Below are 17,200 nucleotides of genomic sequence, written 5' to 3' on the forward strand. Positions count from 1 at the left end.
TGCACTCCCACTTCTTATTTCCGAAACTTCTAACGTGACACGTGGCGCTCGTGCATGCAGTGCAAAGTGCGTTTTTAATGCACTGGAGGTGTGGCGTGGGTGCATTTATGAAAGCTGACAGGTGACTCAGCAGTGTATTAATTGAGATTAGACAAGATAATTATGGTTTAATTTTTCGAGGTCTCACAAGTACACTTCATTATAGTTTTTTTAGACATTGTATGATGATTAATATTAATGTATACTATCTAAATAAAAATAAGTTTTTCAAAAAAAATATATTTATATTGTCTAAATAAAAAATAAGTTTATCTAAAAAGACTTAACTATAAGATGAAAATTACACTCAATTATACACAGTAAAGACTTTTTATCACATTTCTTCATGTCAAAGTTTATTATAGATAATTCAATATTAATAAAACAATAAATCCAATAAATAATAAACTTTATTAGGATAAACTTTACATCATAACTATAATATCATATTAAAAATTAAAATTAAAATTTAATTTACCTTTACAAAATCAGTTGAAAAAGTAAAAATTATATTATATTATATATTTTTAGTTATTCCAGCACTTTCAACAAATATACTTAAAATAAAAAATATCTTAAAATGCATAAGAGAAGTAATATCAATTATATGAAAATTGTTTAATTTTATTTTTATTAAAAATAGATAATTGTATAAGTATAAAATTGAAGAATATCATAAAATAAAAACATTGAAGGATAATATAAAAAAAGTCCCTGGATCAACAAAAATCTCAGGAATTGTATGGGTAGATCTGACAACAATAAAAGGACGATGACGTAAGATATGTACACTTAACACTAAATTCATACCAAATTTCTGTTCTCGTAATCCTTTATATGATCATTAACTTGAGCACGTATTTATTGGTAATTACATCAAAGCTTGGTTCCAAGAATTCCACGAATATCAGCTACTTCGGTGGACAAAAATTACACTTTTTGTAGACCAATGCAAAAACATAAATAAAAAAATAACGTGCATTTTAATTCCTAAAGATTAAATGAGAATTCTGAAAACTCAAATGTAGAAATTAATATTAGCCTACAAAAAGTTTGACTTATTGTTAGAACTTTATATAAATGTTTATTGAAAATTCTACGTCATACTACAGTGATGGTGATGGTTTCTTTCTCAATATGGATTAATTTGTTTTTGAAATTATTTTTCTAGGTCGATTTTTTTAAAAAAATTCATTTAAAACTAAGCCATATCTTGTTGGCATGATTTCATTGTAAAAAAATCATCATTATTTTTTATAATTTCTGACTCGTGAAGCTGAAGTTGTCCGTGTAAACTGCTGAATTTATGGAGATGAACAAGAATCTCCATTAGGATTAAATGTAATTAATCATACATTAATTAAAGTCGTGAAAGGTTTGAACAACTTTTGTTTAAGCTAAACTCGTGTTTGAATTGAACGACTTCTTCCAAAAGTAAGCTTCTAAAGTCGTACAAGAATTATAAGATATCTTTCAAAAATATACTTCAATGATTTTGCAATTTCTACATAAATGAGTATATTGAGTTACACATAAGTCATACAATTATTTATACAATTATTTGACGACTCCTTTAAAATTATTAAAAATACAAATTTATTAATATGAAATAAAATAAAATAAATTAATAATATAAAAAATTAAAATAATTGAAGTTGTTTGTCACAAATATAATTATCATAACAAATTAATAATAAAACTTTGTACTTAAGTTATACTATCTTCATTTTTTCAATTTTTTATACCGTAAATTTATTTATTTTATTTTATATAAAAAAAATTGTGTCCTAAGAGTAGGATTTTTATCAATGTATATTATGTTATTCTAATTTTCTGTACTAATGAAGGACCAATGTATTATTGGTTTTTTTTGGTGTAATTTCTATTGAAGAAGTAATATCAGGTTTATTTTCTTATGTTATTGACTGAGTAAGATTGATGAAGTAATATAAGGTTTATTTTCATTTGTTATTGACTGGGTAAGATTGATGAAGTAATGATATCAGGTTTCTTTTGTTATGTTAATATCAGGTTTGTTTTGTTATCTTATGCACTGAGTAAGACAAAGTTCATATAAGGTTTTTTTCTTAAATGATAATGAAATCCACTTTTTATTCATGTCGTTATCATATGTTTATGATGTTTAACAAAGTTGCTTTCTGATGTTACCTTTGCACTTCCTTTAACAACAACAACCCATATAAAATTACATTAATCAAATAAGACAGTATTAAGAAGTCAACTTTATATTTAAAACAGGCAGACAACAACATTCCATTCCAAACATCCTTCCAAAGATCAAATTACATTCATATAAATCTACTTTCATCTACTTTCATCAACCAAGTTTCATCAACATTGATATCACAATTACATTACAAACACATGTAACAAACACCATCCCCATTAAAACCTTCATCCTTTTCTCCAAAATAACTACACTTTTCTCCAAACACCCAATTCTCAGCTTTTCAACATCTCTTTCTTCCATCTTCATCACACTTTGTTCCATCTTCATCAAACTTCTACTCACTTCTTCATTCCTTGCACTTGCACTACTGTCTTCTAAATTCACCACATTTCGAGAATCAATTACTTCTTCAGTGCACCACTCAAAAAAGTTGCATCCAACGAAATCTTCACTCCCAACCTGTGGAACAACAAAACACACTCCCTCGTCACCGAAATCAAAACTCTCACCCTATGGAAAATCAAAACCATACAATAACTCACAAAACTACTTCCATTAAACTCACCTTGAAGTTAGGGCAACCCCAAAATCTTTTACCCTTGTTTTTAAGGGTTCTAGCAACGCGGAAGACTGTAGGCCGACCATAAAAGCAACTGGGTTTTACACCCAACCTGCTCCCACTAGCAGAGCTATTTTGAAAACCCCAACCTGTGCATTTGCAAGACGAAGAAGAACCAGACATTTCGTCACTTCAACACTGCTTCCACAACTCTTCCTAACGAAAACAGAAATGTTAAACACTTTCGAAATCAGGGTTCTCTCTAAATATTAACTTTTAGGGCTAACACATCACACGTGGCAATCTATTCACACAACACAACACCAATCAAATTTAATAAACAATGTCTCGTCAACTAAAACAGATTACACCTCAGCAAAGGCAAACGGGGTTACTGAAAAATTAACGGAGAGGGCTTAATTGGCTCATTTTAACAAGTTTAAGGACCCGATTGAGACCGAAAAAAAATGATGACCCACTTGAGATTGGCACACAAATATGAGGACTAAATGAGGGTTTAAACCTCTTAAATTTTATAAGTTTTAAAATTAGATAAGAAATTATTCACTATTTTTAAAATTAAAATAATTTTTTTCATTATTTTTAAAATTATAAAATTATTTTTAAAATTAGAAGAATAATTCTTTATTATTTTTAAAACATAAGTCATACAATTATTTGACTACTCCTTTAAAATTATTAAAATACAAATTTATTAATATAAAATAAAATAAACTTATAATATAAAAAATTAAAAAAATTGAAGTTGTTTGTCACAAATATAACTTTATCATAATAAAATAATAATAAAATATTGTACTTAAGTTATACTATATTAATTTTTTTCAAATTTTTATACTTTAAATTTTTTTATTTTATTTTATATAAAAAAATTGTGCCTTAAGAGTATGATTTTTTTCCATGTATATTATGTTATTCTAAATTTTTTAATAGGCTTAATATCATTTTTGATTTCTAATTTTGTAGACTTTGTTTAATGACTCATTTTTTTATGCCGTGTTTGATATGATTTTAATTTTGATAATTTGTTTAATTTATTTATTTTTATGAAGTCATTTAAATAATTTATGATATTGACCAATGTCTCTCACGTGTCACTTTATAATTTTTATTTTTTAATTTTTTTTTAATTTAAATAAGTTCTTTACATGGTATCAATGTTTTATATTTAATTAGTTTTAATTTTTTTTATTTTTGTTCAATTTAATCATAATTTTTATTAATATTATTCAATTAACTTATAATTTCATTCTCTCTAAATTGAGATTAAATTTAATTTTTATTAAATTCATATTTTTATTAAATATTTATTTTATTATTTTTAAATCAACTCTAACTATATTATTGAAATATAATTATTATATTTATTTTTGATTTCTTTTACATGTAAAAAACAGGGTCAAAGTTTGTTTAAAATTAATGAAAATTTCTTCTTCTAATTTTAAAAATAAAATAGAATTTCCATTCTAATTTTAAAAATAATGAATATTATTCCTTATAATTTTTAAAAAAAAAATCTAATTTTAAAAATAATGAAAAATTTTCCTTCTAAATTTAAAAATAATTTTATAACTTTAAAAATAATGAAAAAAATTCTTTTAATTTTAAAATAGTGAAGAATTTTTCATCTAATTTTAAAACTTATCAAATTTAAAATTGGGATTGAATTGAACAAAATTAAAAAAAATTGTAACTAAATTGAACAAAAATAATGAAAATTGTGACTGAATTGAGTACAAGATATTAACATGTAGAACTAACACTGACATGCGATATTGATACTAACTTGACACGTAACATTGTCACTAACTTGACATGTGACACTGATATTGTTACGTGACACAATATTGACTTTACACGTGGACAACTCTTTTAAAATTAAAAAAAAAAATCTCAAAAAAATATTTATTTTATTTAATATTAGTAAAGAAATCATCAAGATCAATGTAATTCATTTCCTAAAACAATCTAATATAAGTACGATTTTAGTTTTAAAAAAATTAAATATATGATTAATTATATTTAATTTTAATAAAAGTCATCTTTTATTTCTACGACTTCAATTATGTGAGCTACATAATTAAAAAATTATTGAAGACAGTAACAATATCGGTAAAAGCAAATTAATCCATATGGGTAAAAGAAAAAGCCATTGTAATGGTCTTAATATTTATTTTACTTCATGTGTATACCTTATTCTTGGTTTTTCCATGAGTACATGACAAGTTATACCCGAAATAAAAACTCATATGTATGACTCCGACGAGAGAATGATAATTTTGCGATCCATTGTTACCGATTCTTCTCTATTAGAGATTTAAGTGAGTTTAAGTCTCATTGAATAAAAATGAGAAAGTAGAACATTATATAAAAATGAAAGACTCATTAATTCGTTGTCTTAAGATTTTAGGTAGAGAGTGGTGTCAATCTTCTATATGATTGTGCTCATATCTCATCGATATTATATCTTCCGGGTGAACCTCCTCCTCAATAGACCCACCATTCTTCGTGTCAAACGTAGGGCTGGACATAATTAACCTAATTGTACTAAACTATAGATTATCTATACTATATTGTACTATAAAAACTAAATTGTTTTTATTAAAAACTGAATTATACTGCTTTATGGTTCAATTTAAAAAAACTGAACTTTTGAATTAGTAGTTCAGTTAACTAGTTAACTGCTTCAAATAAATGAGCTTTACAAAGTGACCAAAACTGCTTCAAATAAATGAGCTTTACAACCACGCAAACATATCAAACGCAAACATAAGAAAAACACACTTTTATCATAACTCAAATAAATGAACTATTTGTTTTCTTATTAAATAAAAGTTATTGAAAAGTGTTATTGAAAAGTATTTTTGAATAAACAAATATCCTAAATTAAATTTCTAAAATTAAAATTTTAAGTGTTAGTTTAACAAAAAATACTTTAAGAATTTAAATTAATTTTCAAAACTTATTCTGAAATAATTTTAAGACAAAAAAGAAAAGACACATTTAATACTATTTATAAATTAGTATGAATTAATTTTTTCTAATAAAACATGTAACTTAGTCATTTGTATGAATTTATATTTGTATATCATACTTTTCATAATTATATATCATACTAATTTATTATTATTTTTCATTTAAGTATTTATTTTTACTAAAAATTATTATATTATTGCAATTTATAAATGGATAGATTTTGTTAAGGTTTTTCTGATCAATTTTTTTTATGTAACTTATACAATTAAATTTTATTTAAGTTTTTAGTATTATAAAACAAGCAAGCAGTTAACTGGTTAACTGAAGAAACAGTTAATTGCGGATATAAAAGTTCAGTTTTTTAAATTAAACTGCAAAACAATATAATTCAGTTTTTAATAAAAATAATTTAGTTTTTATAGTACAAATACACTTTAGTACAGTTAGACTAATTATGTCCAACCCTAGTCAAACCTTCTCAACCGTGCTACTTCGCTCATTATCTTCAATATCAGACCCCACCACCATCAATATCATCCCTATCAGGAATTAAGAGTATTCAACATTCAGCATACATACTTTTACTGTAAGTTATATCCTTCACAAAAAAGTTTCCTTGTCCAATTTTATGATAGTTACATATACTTTCTTTTTCATAATATATGAAGACGGTGTAGTATTTTAATTATTTTTTTGAGTCTCAATCTCAACCACCTTTATGGCATATTCCACCAATTTTCATGTGGATCCACCATCTTAACTTATACTATTAAAGTATCCTACTCTTAATTGGACCCACCCCACTAGTAATGTGGTGTCATAATTCTGGCCCTTGTATTTATAAGTCTGTTACTTGCATGCATAAATCAGTGGTTGATAGTTGATCCAGAAAAACCATCCTTCATCATTCAATACTCTTTCAATTGGTTGCAAACAATTAGGATTTTCTTAAACAATAATTAATACATATGAATATTGTTTCGGTTTCAATTTAAATAAAAAATAATTTAAATACATCTTACTTCGTTAATCTTTCAAGACATATTTTAAAATTAAAATTATGATAAGAGAATTTTTAATTTCAAAATGAACATTAAATCTATTAACCTTTTTACATGGTTTAAATATGATCAGAACACAGAAGATTAAAGTGTTATACAATTTATTATTGACTTAATCAACCACTCATTCTCATCTTATTACGTTATGTCACTAAACTTCAATGAACCTCCGTGACAGATTGAGTGATGAATGCCAAATGATTCTGTTAGAAGTCTCACGTCAATTAGAGATAAGGTCAATTCATAGTTTATAAGTGGATATAAACCTCATTCTACAAGTCGATTTTGTGGGGTTGAGTTAGGTTTAAAGTCCACCTCTAACAGATTTTTCATTAGATTTATAGTGCAGATTTTTTTGACAAAATTGAGAGAACATAACTCTGTCTTGGGTTTGAGTCGAGCTATTTTTACTAGTCTTTAATAGGTTTAATGTCTCGATAGGTCCTTATTTTCGTCCAGAATCTCAAATAGGACATTTTTTTTGCGTCTCAATTGGGTCCTTATTTTTGTAAAATTGAATCAAACAGGGCCTTTCTGTTAAATTGATCAGACGACATTAAATATTGTGTGTGACATTGTTGTTTTAACACACGTGTCATTAAAAACGTGGGTAAATTCTATTAGTTTAAATTTTAAATTAAAAAATTAAGTTAAAAAAGTGGAAATTCAATTTCAGAAAGGACAAAGTTGGTAAAGTTGGAAATTTAATTACAGAAAGCCCCGTACTCTCTGCAACTGTGATGTGAAAATATGGAAATGAAATTGGGGAAATTTTAAGTTTTAGGCTCGCCACTCATCCATCATCCATGTGAAGCCCTTGTATAAAATCTGCTTTCGAAACTAGGGTTTCTCACTCGTCTTCTGCTCTCTGAGCACGCTAATCTATTCTTCAGATTCAACCCTTCGCATTGAGCCAATGGTAAAAGCCTTCGACATGGGAGCCGTTCCGTTCAACTCCGACAACTGGGGACCACCGGAAACAGCGGCCGTCGGCGGTAGCAGCAACCTTCCTCTCAACGTTCCCTTTGCCCCCTTCTCCCGTTCTGAAAAATTGGGTCGCATCGCCGACTGGACCCGCAATTTCAACAACCCGGCCCGCTTCAAGAACCCTGCAGATTCCGTCTTCGACTTCACCAACGATGACTTCTTCCCGGCCTCCGCTGACGACGACGCCTCATTCCACCTCGTCGATGGCAAGCCTCCACCGCGCCCCAAATTCGGCCCTAAGTGGCGTTTCCAGCAGCAGCGTCAGCTTTCGCAGTGCCGCGACGAGGCGTTTCCACCCCTGCTCATTCTGCAGACTCCAATATGCTCCAACAACCATAAGCATCGTCGTGTCAACTTCATCCCCAAATTTCACAGCCAAATGAGGAGGAGTATCCCGGTTTGGCACATCTCGCCGGTCTATCAAAGAGGAAATGGCATCAACCTTTTCTTCCTTCGCAATTGAATCCGCTTTGGTGTGAATCGCAATTGCAGAGAGAACGAGACTTTCTGTAATTGAATTTCCAACTGTGTGAACTTTGTCCTTTTGAACTTTCTCTCTTTTAACTTAATTTTTTAATTTAAAATTTAAAATAATAGAATTCACCTACGTTTTTAATGACACGTGTGTTAAAACAACACTGTCAGCATGTCAGGTCACAATATTTAACGCCGTCTGATCAATTTGACGAAAAGACCCTATTTGATTCAATCTTACAAAAATAAGAATTCAATTGAGAAGTCAAAAGAGAAAGGGTCATATTTGAGATTCTGAACAAAAATAGAGACCTATTAAAAACGTATTGAGACATTAAACCTTTTTAATATTATTTGTTTGTTGTACTTTTAAAATACAATGTTAATATGTTAATTTTTTTGATATATTTAAAAACTTTATTTAATATATTTTAAAGACACAATAGAAAGAGTATAAAAAAGTTAATAGAAAATTTAAATTTGTTGAATTCAGAGTTTATAGTTAGCCCATAACGCGACCTCGCTTTACTATCTTGTAATTTTGGCTTTCTTTTTGTTTCCTTTCATACCATTAATAGACAAAATTATATTACAAGTACATTGAGAATCTTTTGACAGATAAGAATAAATAGATATAAGTGATTCATGTAACAAGAGAGATATTGAAACCGAGCATGCCAATTAAGTATTTATAATTTGAGGATTTTAAACAATACGTTTCCACAACTCTTTTTAACACCTCCAATTATATAAATGTGATAGTATGATGTTGAGAATAAATGAGTCAAATTATTACTATAGATAAAAATAACAAAATTAAACACTAGACTTTTTTGAAAATTGAAATCTCGTTGTTGTTATGATAGAGTTGTTATTATACTATTTATAGACTTTTTTTCACGTAAGTTTGATTATATATGTATAATATGGAGTCCTACTCCCACATAAGACATGCAGTTGACACGACTTTTAATAAAAAATCAAAAATCTTATACATGTCGGACTATTATTGTCATTATGATAAAGGTATTGTTAAAACGATTTAAGCCGTTATCGATCATGATATCACTATTTTTTTTATGTAGGGGTTTATTAGATTTGGTTATTTATGTGAGACATTGAGTCTTATTCCATATAAGACATTTGATTATACTTTTAATTTAAAATCCAAATGTTTTGTGTGCTGAAATATTATTATGATTATAGTGGGTTGCTGTTATAGCAATTTAAACAATCATCATAACAAATATCAACTTTAATATCACTTATAAAAAAATTTTCATACAAAAAAATTTATTGAATTCGATTATATATATATATATATATATATATATATATATATATATATATATATATATATATATATGATATTGAATCTTATCACATACTATATTGACATGGCTTTTAATAAAAAAAATCTTCAAATAATATATTTATGAAATTTTCATTTTATATAAAATTTAATTTTATAAGTTTTACTCAATATAAAACTTTGAGTCAAACTTAGATTATTTTTAATATGTCCAATGGTTAAACAAACTAAACAAAAAAAATGTGATTTTTCTTCAAATAAATTCATGAAAAAAGTATTTCTAAACATTTAAAACATAATTACAAACTTTCCAAATTTACCCGGTATTAAAATCTATTTGCACTGCAGAATATAAAAAGGAGTGGTTTAGTCCTGTTCTTAATTTAAAATAATACTTTTGACAACTGAAATAATCATTTAACAAGTGTATTATAATAATATAAATACTTTAACTAATGAATTAAATGGAAGTTATCGTCCTCCTCGTTCAAAACAGTTTTTTGCGAATCACATGTCTGAATTACTGTATAAGGGTTGACGCTCAATATATTTATTAATTACAGGTGTTGTTATGAACGTGACAGTACACCACATGACTCGAAAAAGTAGTGAATAGACTGATCTAAATGTACTGAAGATCTACTAGACATCTGGTACAAAATGTACATCCCATTAAAAACTTCAGTTACTTTCGAACCAAAATCCAATATTATTCATATGATTATATATGATTTTATTAGACTTGTATTCATAATTTGTTTTTCTGATTTGTTTTCCTAAAACCGAAATCGGTTTCTAAAGTAATGATTGTTTTATTTAGGATAAATTAGTTTTATATGGTTGATGGATAATCTTTAACATGTTTTTTTTTTTAATATTTACATGTTAGAGTATATATTGGGTTAGATATATTTTTATTTCTTTAAGTAAATTTTTTTTTAAAATTTTGGTTCAATTTATTTTTTAAATTTTATAAATATGTGGATTTAGTTTTTTTAGCTTATAAAAGTATTGGAGTTATTTATATTATTTGAGATATTTTTTTTAATTTTAATTGATAAACATATTTAAAATCTTAAATAAATTTATTTAAAGAAATAAATTCATTTAATTATAAAAATATGAAAGACTAATTAATCCAATAAGAACTCATTCCAATTTTTACCTTAAATTAAGGATAAAAACGTATTTAAACAAATAATATGAGTAACAAAATAAACTTTAATTATATATTAAGAAGTGAGTTTATTATTAACTTGTTATTAAAAAATTAATCTATAAAGCAAAATTTTTTTAAATTGACATTGTAATAAAAATCCTTTAAAATGGAGACATTTATATTTTAGGCATAAGAATAAGAAATTCAAGGTGATATAATATTGACTTCATAATAAGAAACACAGTATATATAAACTTTGACGTTATACTAAAAGATGAGTTTCAACTTAATTTATCCTTAAAAAGATTTAATTTATAAAATACAAATACTTTAATTTATATATTATAAATTGATATTATATTTAGGTAACGTAAAATTGAACGTATGTCCATTACAATTAAATATGGACATTTCATGTGTTTGTTGACTTTATGGATGGTTTGATAGTTAGATGAGAGTTAACAAACTTTACAAAACAGACTATAGACTATGAAAGCATATTATAATATAAAGTGAATTTAAATCTAATAAATTTTAACTAAAATAATTTTGTAAAATAAAGATTATTTCTAATTATATTATGTGAGATAGAATATGTAAATGAAATCAAACTAATAACAGGTAAATTTGAGAAGTAAATATCTAGCAGATCAATTTGACACGTTCTCGTTCCTCTTTACTTCATTAAGTTTTAAGAAAAGAAAAAAATCAATTGATCCTATAGTCTTGTTATCCTTGAAATTTTATGAAAAAACTGGCATAAGAATTAATTTTTATTTATTTATTAAATAATAATATGATTATAATTAGAGGAGTGTTTTCAAGACATCTATAAACATATTTTATATTTTTAATTGAAATAAGACGTCTATAATTATTAATGTGATTTTCAATAACTAGAACTAATATGAAATATTAAGAAGAATAAATTAAAATGTGAAGTGAACCCCCAATGTCAACAAAAAGAAGTGTTCCACAAAGTATCTTAAAAGAAAAGATCTTAAAGAGTTACGCATTGAAAATACAGTTCCAAAGTAAACCTTGTGAGGAATATTTTTGTGAAAGTGCTTGTTTTGTAAAAGGTTGGAGCTGAACTTAGCAAAATGGGCCCATACTATACGCATCCTTGGAAATTATTACTTCCTGCACCCATATGTTTTCTTCCTGCATCCTATAATTGTCAGAATATCAAACTTGTTCCTGTGATAGAAGTTATATGAGTGGGAGCGTATTGAGTGTTATTATTGTTGTTTGTTGGAGGTGATTGTGGATATTTGAATTTCAAAGTTTTTGAATTGTATAATTAATAAAAAATTGTATTTCAAAACTTATAATTTCAAATACACATTTTTAATTTACATTTTAAATTATATATATGGATTTGAAAATATTTTTTGAAATACATTTGTAATGAATATTTTGAAAATACCATGGATGGATCCACGAATCAAATCAAATTATAGTACATTACTTTGTGTCATGATCCCAAACTGTTCAGAAACATGTCAGCTTGTGACAGTTGAAGAATAAATCTGTAGCAGGGAACAGTAGGTTGATACACTTACATTTACTTAACATGATTTTTGTAACGAAAAGGTGAAAACTAATGTGTTAAAATGAGTGTAAAAGTATCTGAAAGTAACTTTTTTTCATATGTAGCATCAAACAATTATATCTATGGGGTGCTCTTGATCATCCACAAGCAACACCTGAGACCCTTCTTCAATAATCATTGCACCAGCTTCATTTGCTCTACTAAGATGTTCGCAAGGACTTACGGCAAATCCAACATGAGCCATTTCCCCTGCATCAAGCATCACGCTCTGGAAACCAACCAACTGTTTCAGAGGGTTTCCACTTTTCTGGATTTTAGGCCTCATAAACAGCAACACAGGATGCTTCCCCACCATGCTTCCATGATTTTGAACTCTCACAGTGACCGAGAGTGACATGCTTTGGCAGGTTTGTTCTCCCAACTCCGAAACAAGTTTGTACCTTACGGTTTCTGAATTTTCAACCGTGAAATGAGTGGATGATTGGTTCAAGTGAAGCTTGTCATGTGTAACAGAAACAAACTCATAGGAATACTTCGAGTAGCTCAGTCCATAGCCAAACTCATACACTTTTGGACCTTTGTAAAATCGGTAAGTTCTCCCAGGATAGCCCGTAGAAGGATCGGCTCTCATTCTCATGTCTGTCATGGGTACTTTGATGTAATCTTTTGGGTACCAAGTAACTGGAAGTCTTCCTCCTACATAGTATTCATGACAGGCAGCAGCACACACCATTTCGGTAATAACAGAGTATAGTTAAAACACGAGTAAAGTGAATGATATTTTGATTAAAAGTTTTGTAGAGTCAGAAACTAATAAAAGTTAAAGGGGACATTGAATTGATAAAATAGCAAAGAAATCACCTGGGTTGTGGTCGCCAAAGATAATCTGTGCAAGTGCAATGCCTCCAAGTTCTCCGGGATAACCAGCCCAGAGGATGCCTCCAATTTTGTGGTTATACTTGGCTGAACTGATATCTACAGGCCCTCCACACAGCAGCACCAAAATAACTGGTTTTTTAGAAGCTTCGGCAACGCTGTTGATGAGTTCAAGTTGCTTGCCCGGCAAGTCTAGATGAATGCGATCACGTTCTTCCCTCTCTTCACTTTGATCCAATCCCATAACCAGCACCACATAATCCACTTTTTTTGCAACTTCTACTGCCTGCTCGATTTTAGCCGAAGAACACTTTGGTCCACCATCACACCCAGGATGATAAACGGCGTTCTTAACGTAGTGCTGAAAGCCTTGCAATATTGTGACAAATTTACAAGGAGGACCAGCATAGTTTCCAAGAAGAGTTAGTGGAGAAGCATTGGCATTGGGTCCTATCACTGCTAAGGAAATACTGGGGCTTGTTTTTGGAAGTGGTAGAAGTGTGGGAGAGTTTTTTAAGAGGACAATGCCATTTCTTGCAGCTTCAAGAGCAAGATATTGGTGCTCTTTGGAACACACATGATTCGGACCAATCATACCAAATGGGAGACTTCTTGGATTTCCACCAAACAGGCCTAACCTCATTCTAATAGAAAACAGGTTGTGAAGGGCACGATCTATTTCAGACATGGATACTTTTTTCTGCAACACTGCCGATTCAGCATGATCCGTCAGATAACTTCCACATTCCACATCCATCCCTGCAAAGTTTAAAAACATATTCACTGCGATGCATCTGAAAAAATTGTTTGAGATAAAAAAATGTCTCCATTCTGGTATAAGATAGTTTAATATTATTTTGAGACTTAAAACAAATCTAGTTTATGACTAACTTCTGATTGTTATTGAGATAATAATATTACTCCAACTATATCCTCATTCAGTGATATCATAATTATTAGTCTAGAAAACATGAATTAAACAAATATTAATTTAAAAGTTTAAACAATATCAATGTAATTTGACGGAAAACATAGCTCCTATAACAATGGTCAATGTAATTTTTTCAGTAAGCACCATTTCTCTTTTAAAGAATTCTTGTTGTTTTCGTGAAAATGAATTTCGTGTTTTTTAACATTTTCCTAATATATCATCCCAACCATTTTTAAAATCCACAACGCACTATTTTTTTCTATTTAAAAAAATCTCAAATTAGTCACTTTGGATTATATTTTTTTTCCTTTATAAACAAACGTGTGCTCTTTCTCTCTAAATTGTAGCTACCAATACTTTTATAATTTAAAACACTTTTTTGTTTCCAATGTGTTTTTAAAACTTTAAATGTATTAATTAAACATATTTTATTTATAATTTTAAATATTTTTTAAAATTGTATTTCATAAATTTCACTTAAATTTTAAAATACACATGCATAAGTTTGCCACCATAAATATTGGATAATGATAGACAACAATTTTTTTTTACAATATTTTAACATCATTTATATGTCATTATATGATTGATCCAAAATCACTTCACAATTAATAATAATAAATATAAACATTAACATAAACCAATCATAAAATGACAGATAGATAGTATTAAAATATTGTCAGTATCTTGTACGAACAAGTTGCGTGGAAAGTAAAAAGAAAGTCTTCTTGTGGGGCTCACATGTCGGAAAATAATTAACACTAATTTGTATTATTGATATGCATGTTAATGGTATTATTGATAGAAGAAGGGAAAATACAAAAATGGGAACCTTAGAAACCTAAAATGTTAAACGATTACTTAAAATATACAGAAAGGTAACATAGGAAATACTAATAAACATATTATGGTACCGAGTATAACTGGGCCAAGGCATCGATTTTGGCATTAATATGGTTGAGAATGAATAGCATCGTAAAGCCATGTTACTGTAAACCGACAGAAGAAAGGTGATAAAGGCCTCTATGTATACATGCGATTTAGGTAATCACCCTTTAAGCTACTTTGTGGTTTTAATTAGCGACCAAGATTTAACAGTGCCATTAGCGACGAAGAGAGAGACATACCAGCACGAAGAACATCAGCTACAGCTTCCTCCGCTGATTTCGTAAACCCTTGCTGGTCATGTATGATCCCGACTGCTCCACAATCCGACGTAATATAGCCACGGAAATGCCATTTTTTTCTGACCGTTTTGGTTAACAGGTTGAAATCCGCACAGCTTGGAACTCCGTTCACGCGGTTGTAAGCACACATTATCCCACTGGCCCCTCCTTGCTGTACGCAACTCTGAAACGGAGGCTGGTACGTGTCCGCTAAATCTTGCAAACTCACCTGAAACAGATCTTATCCAAGAGTTCAGAAGAAAGAGAAAAAGGTAATTGAGTGGTGTGTGGAGTGAAGTGGTTACTTACGCGAGCATCGAAGAGAAAGCGATCGACGCCCTTCCAATTGTCCAGATCGTAAGCGGTGAAGTGTTTGCAACAGGCGGAGGCTTGAAGGTGGCCCCTCAACTTGCGGCCGTGGAAGGAGTCTCCTTGGAGGCCTCTGACGTAGGAAACTGCGTAGCGAGAAGTGAGGAGAGGGTCTTCGCCGGGTGTCTCTTGCCCTCTGCCCCATCGCGGGTCCCTGAAGATGTTGATATTGGGAGCCCAGAAGGTGAGGCCCTGGGCCTGGGCTGCATTATAGATTGCGCGGGCTTCGATCCCAATGGCGCGTCCGATTCGGTACCAGAGGAGGGAGTCGAAGGTGGCTGCACTGAGGATGACCTGAGGGAAGCTGGTGGCGGAGGAGATGGAGGCGTTGAAGTGGATGCCGGGGCCGACGTTTCCTACGCCGTGGAGGGCCTCGCTCCACCACTGGTAGGCGGGAATGCCGAGGCGGGGGATGGAAGGAGCAGTGTTGACGAGTTGGGAGAGTTTCTCTTGAAGTGTGAGTCTGGAGAGAAGGTCTTTGGTTCGTTGAGGGATGGGGAGTTTGGGGTTGCAGAATGGGTAGGATTTGGAGGCAGGATTGGACCAATCGCAAGCGAATGGTGGGTTAGATGAGTGAGCAGTGTGAAGAGTCAGGAAAATGATGGCTGCAAAAGTGAATCTGATGCCCATTGTTACACTCTCACTTCTCAATTATTGTTCCCTCCCACCATTTTATATCCCATCTTTTTCACTTCACATTGCCTCTATTACTCAAGACACAAACAAAAAAGGGCAAGTGGCTACAGCTCACGCAAAAGGAGAGGAAGAAATACAAAGGTTAATACTCCAGCGGTGGAGATTCAAACTACATGAACTTTCAAGCGTCTCATGATTTTCTATTATTTTGAATTGGTATGTCAGTCAAATTTTTAATCATACCTTATTTTTATTTTCAAAAGTCCATGTATATTTTAGACTTGATATATAATGCCATTGATTTGAATAACTAACAAAATGTACTCAAGCATTGTACTTATCAATATAGCCCATATTACCTTGCACTCATGTAGTAGATAAAAGGTGTACATAAGAAAATTTGTATAGGTCAAATTGCTCATAAAAGCTTTATAAATTAAGGCTATCTCTAAAAAGAATTCTTTAAAAGTTAAAAAAGAGAGAGAAAAGATAATGACTTATAAAAACCATGCATAAAAAATATTTATTGAATGAAATGTATACTTAGTTTAGTATGGATAGTCAAATTTAATTAGTTAAGATGAGACTATATCAAGTTTATAAAGTCGAATCCAATTCTAGTTAAGTTGAATCAAATTCAAATAAGATAAAAGACAAATTATGTTTGAATCAATTTGAGGTTGAACTATATTATAAGTTAATTAATCAAATCTTATTTAAATTAAGTCAAATTGTGTTAAGACAAATTTCGACTCAGATCATACTTGAATCAATTAAGTGTTTAAAATTAATATAATTTTTAAAATATTTTAAATTATTTAGACCCTTGTTCTAAGTATTTTTAAAAATAAAAAATCAGAGTTAACTCTCATTAGATTTAATATGATA

At 29.5% G+C, this 17,200-nt stretch overlaps 1 protein-coding gene across 1 annotated transcript; it reads right to left on the reverse strand.

Annotated features, from left to right (window-relative positions):
• Positions 1-12,226: 12,226 nt before the first annotated feature.
• Positions 12,227-16,377, reverse strand: LOC108330035 (probable beta-D-xylosidase 7). The gene is made up of 4 exons (XM_052876990.1): positions 15,617-16,377; positions 15,269-15,536; positions 13,196-13,969; positions 12,227-13,030 (listed from the first exon to the last, which is right to left on the reverse strand). Exons 1-4 carry the CDS (start codon positions 16,304-16,306, stop codon positions 12,441-12,443), a joined length of 2,322 nt encoding a protein of 773 aa, XP_052732950.1. The 5' UTR covers positions 16,307-16,377; the 3' UTR covers positions 12,227-12,440.
• Between the last annotated feature and the right edge of the window lie 823 nt (positions 16,378-17,200).

The sequence above is a fragment of the Vigna angularis genome, chromosome 4 (genome assembly GCF_016808095.1).
Source record: "Vigna angularis cultivar LongXiaoDou No.4 chromosome 4, ASM1680809v1, whole genome shotgun sequence".
Taxonomy (NCBI): domain Eukaryota; kingdom Viridiplantae; phylum Streptophyta; class Magnoliopsida; order Fabales; family Fabaceae; genus Vigna; species Vigna angularis.

What these genes read in the sequence shown, in the direction of transcription:
- LOC108330035 (XM_052876990.1), bottom strand. Translation starts at nt 16,306, where the DNA reads ATGGGCATCAGATTCACTTTTGCAGCCATCATTTTCCTGACTCTTCAC. An exon ending in AGCTGATGTTCTTCGTGCTG is followed by an intron (nt 13,970 to 15,268) that starts GTATGTCTCTCT and finishes TAAACTTTGCAG; the next exon opens with GGATGGATGTGGAATGTGGA. An exon ending in CTTTGGCGACCACAACCCAG is followed by an intron (nt 13,031 to 13,195) that starts GTGATTTCTTTG and finishes AATACTATGTAG; the next exon opens with GAGGAAGACTTCCAGTTACT.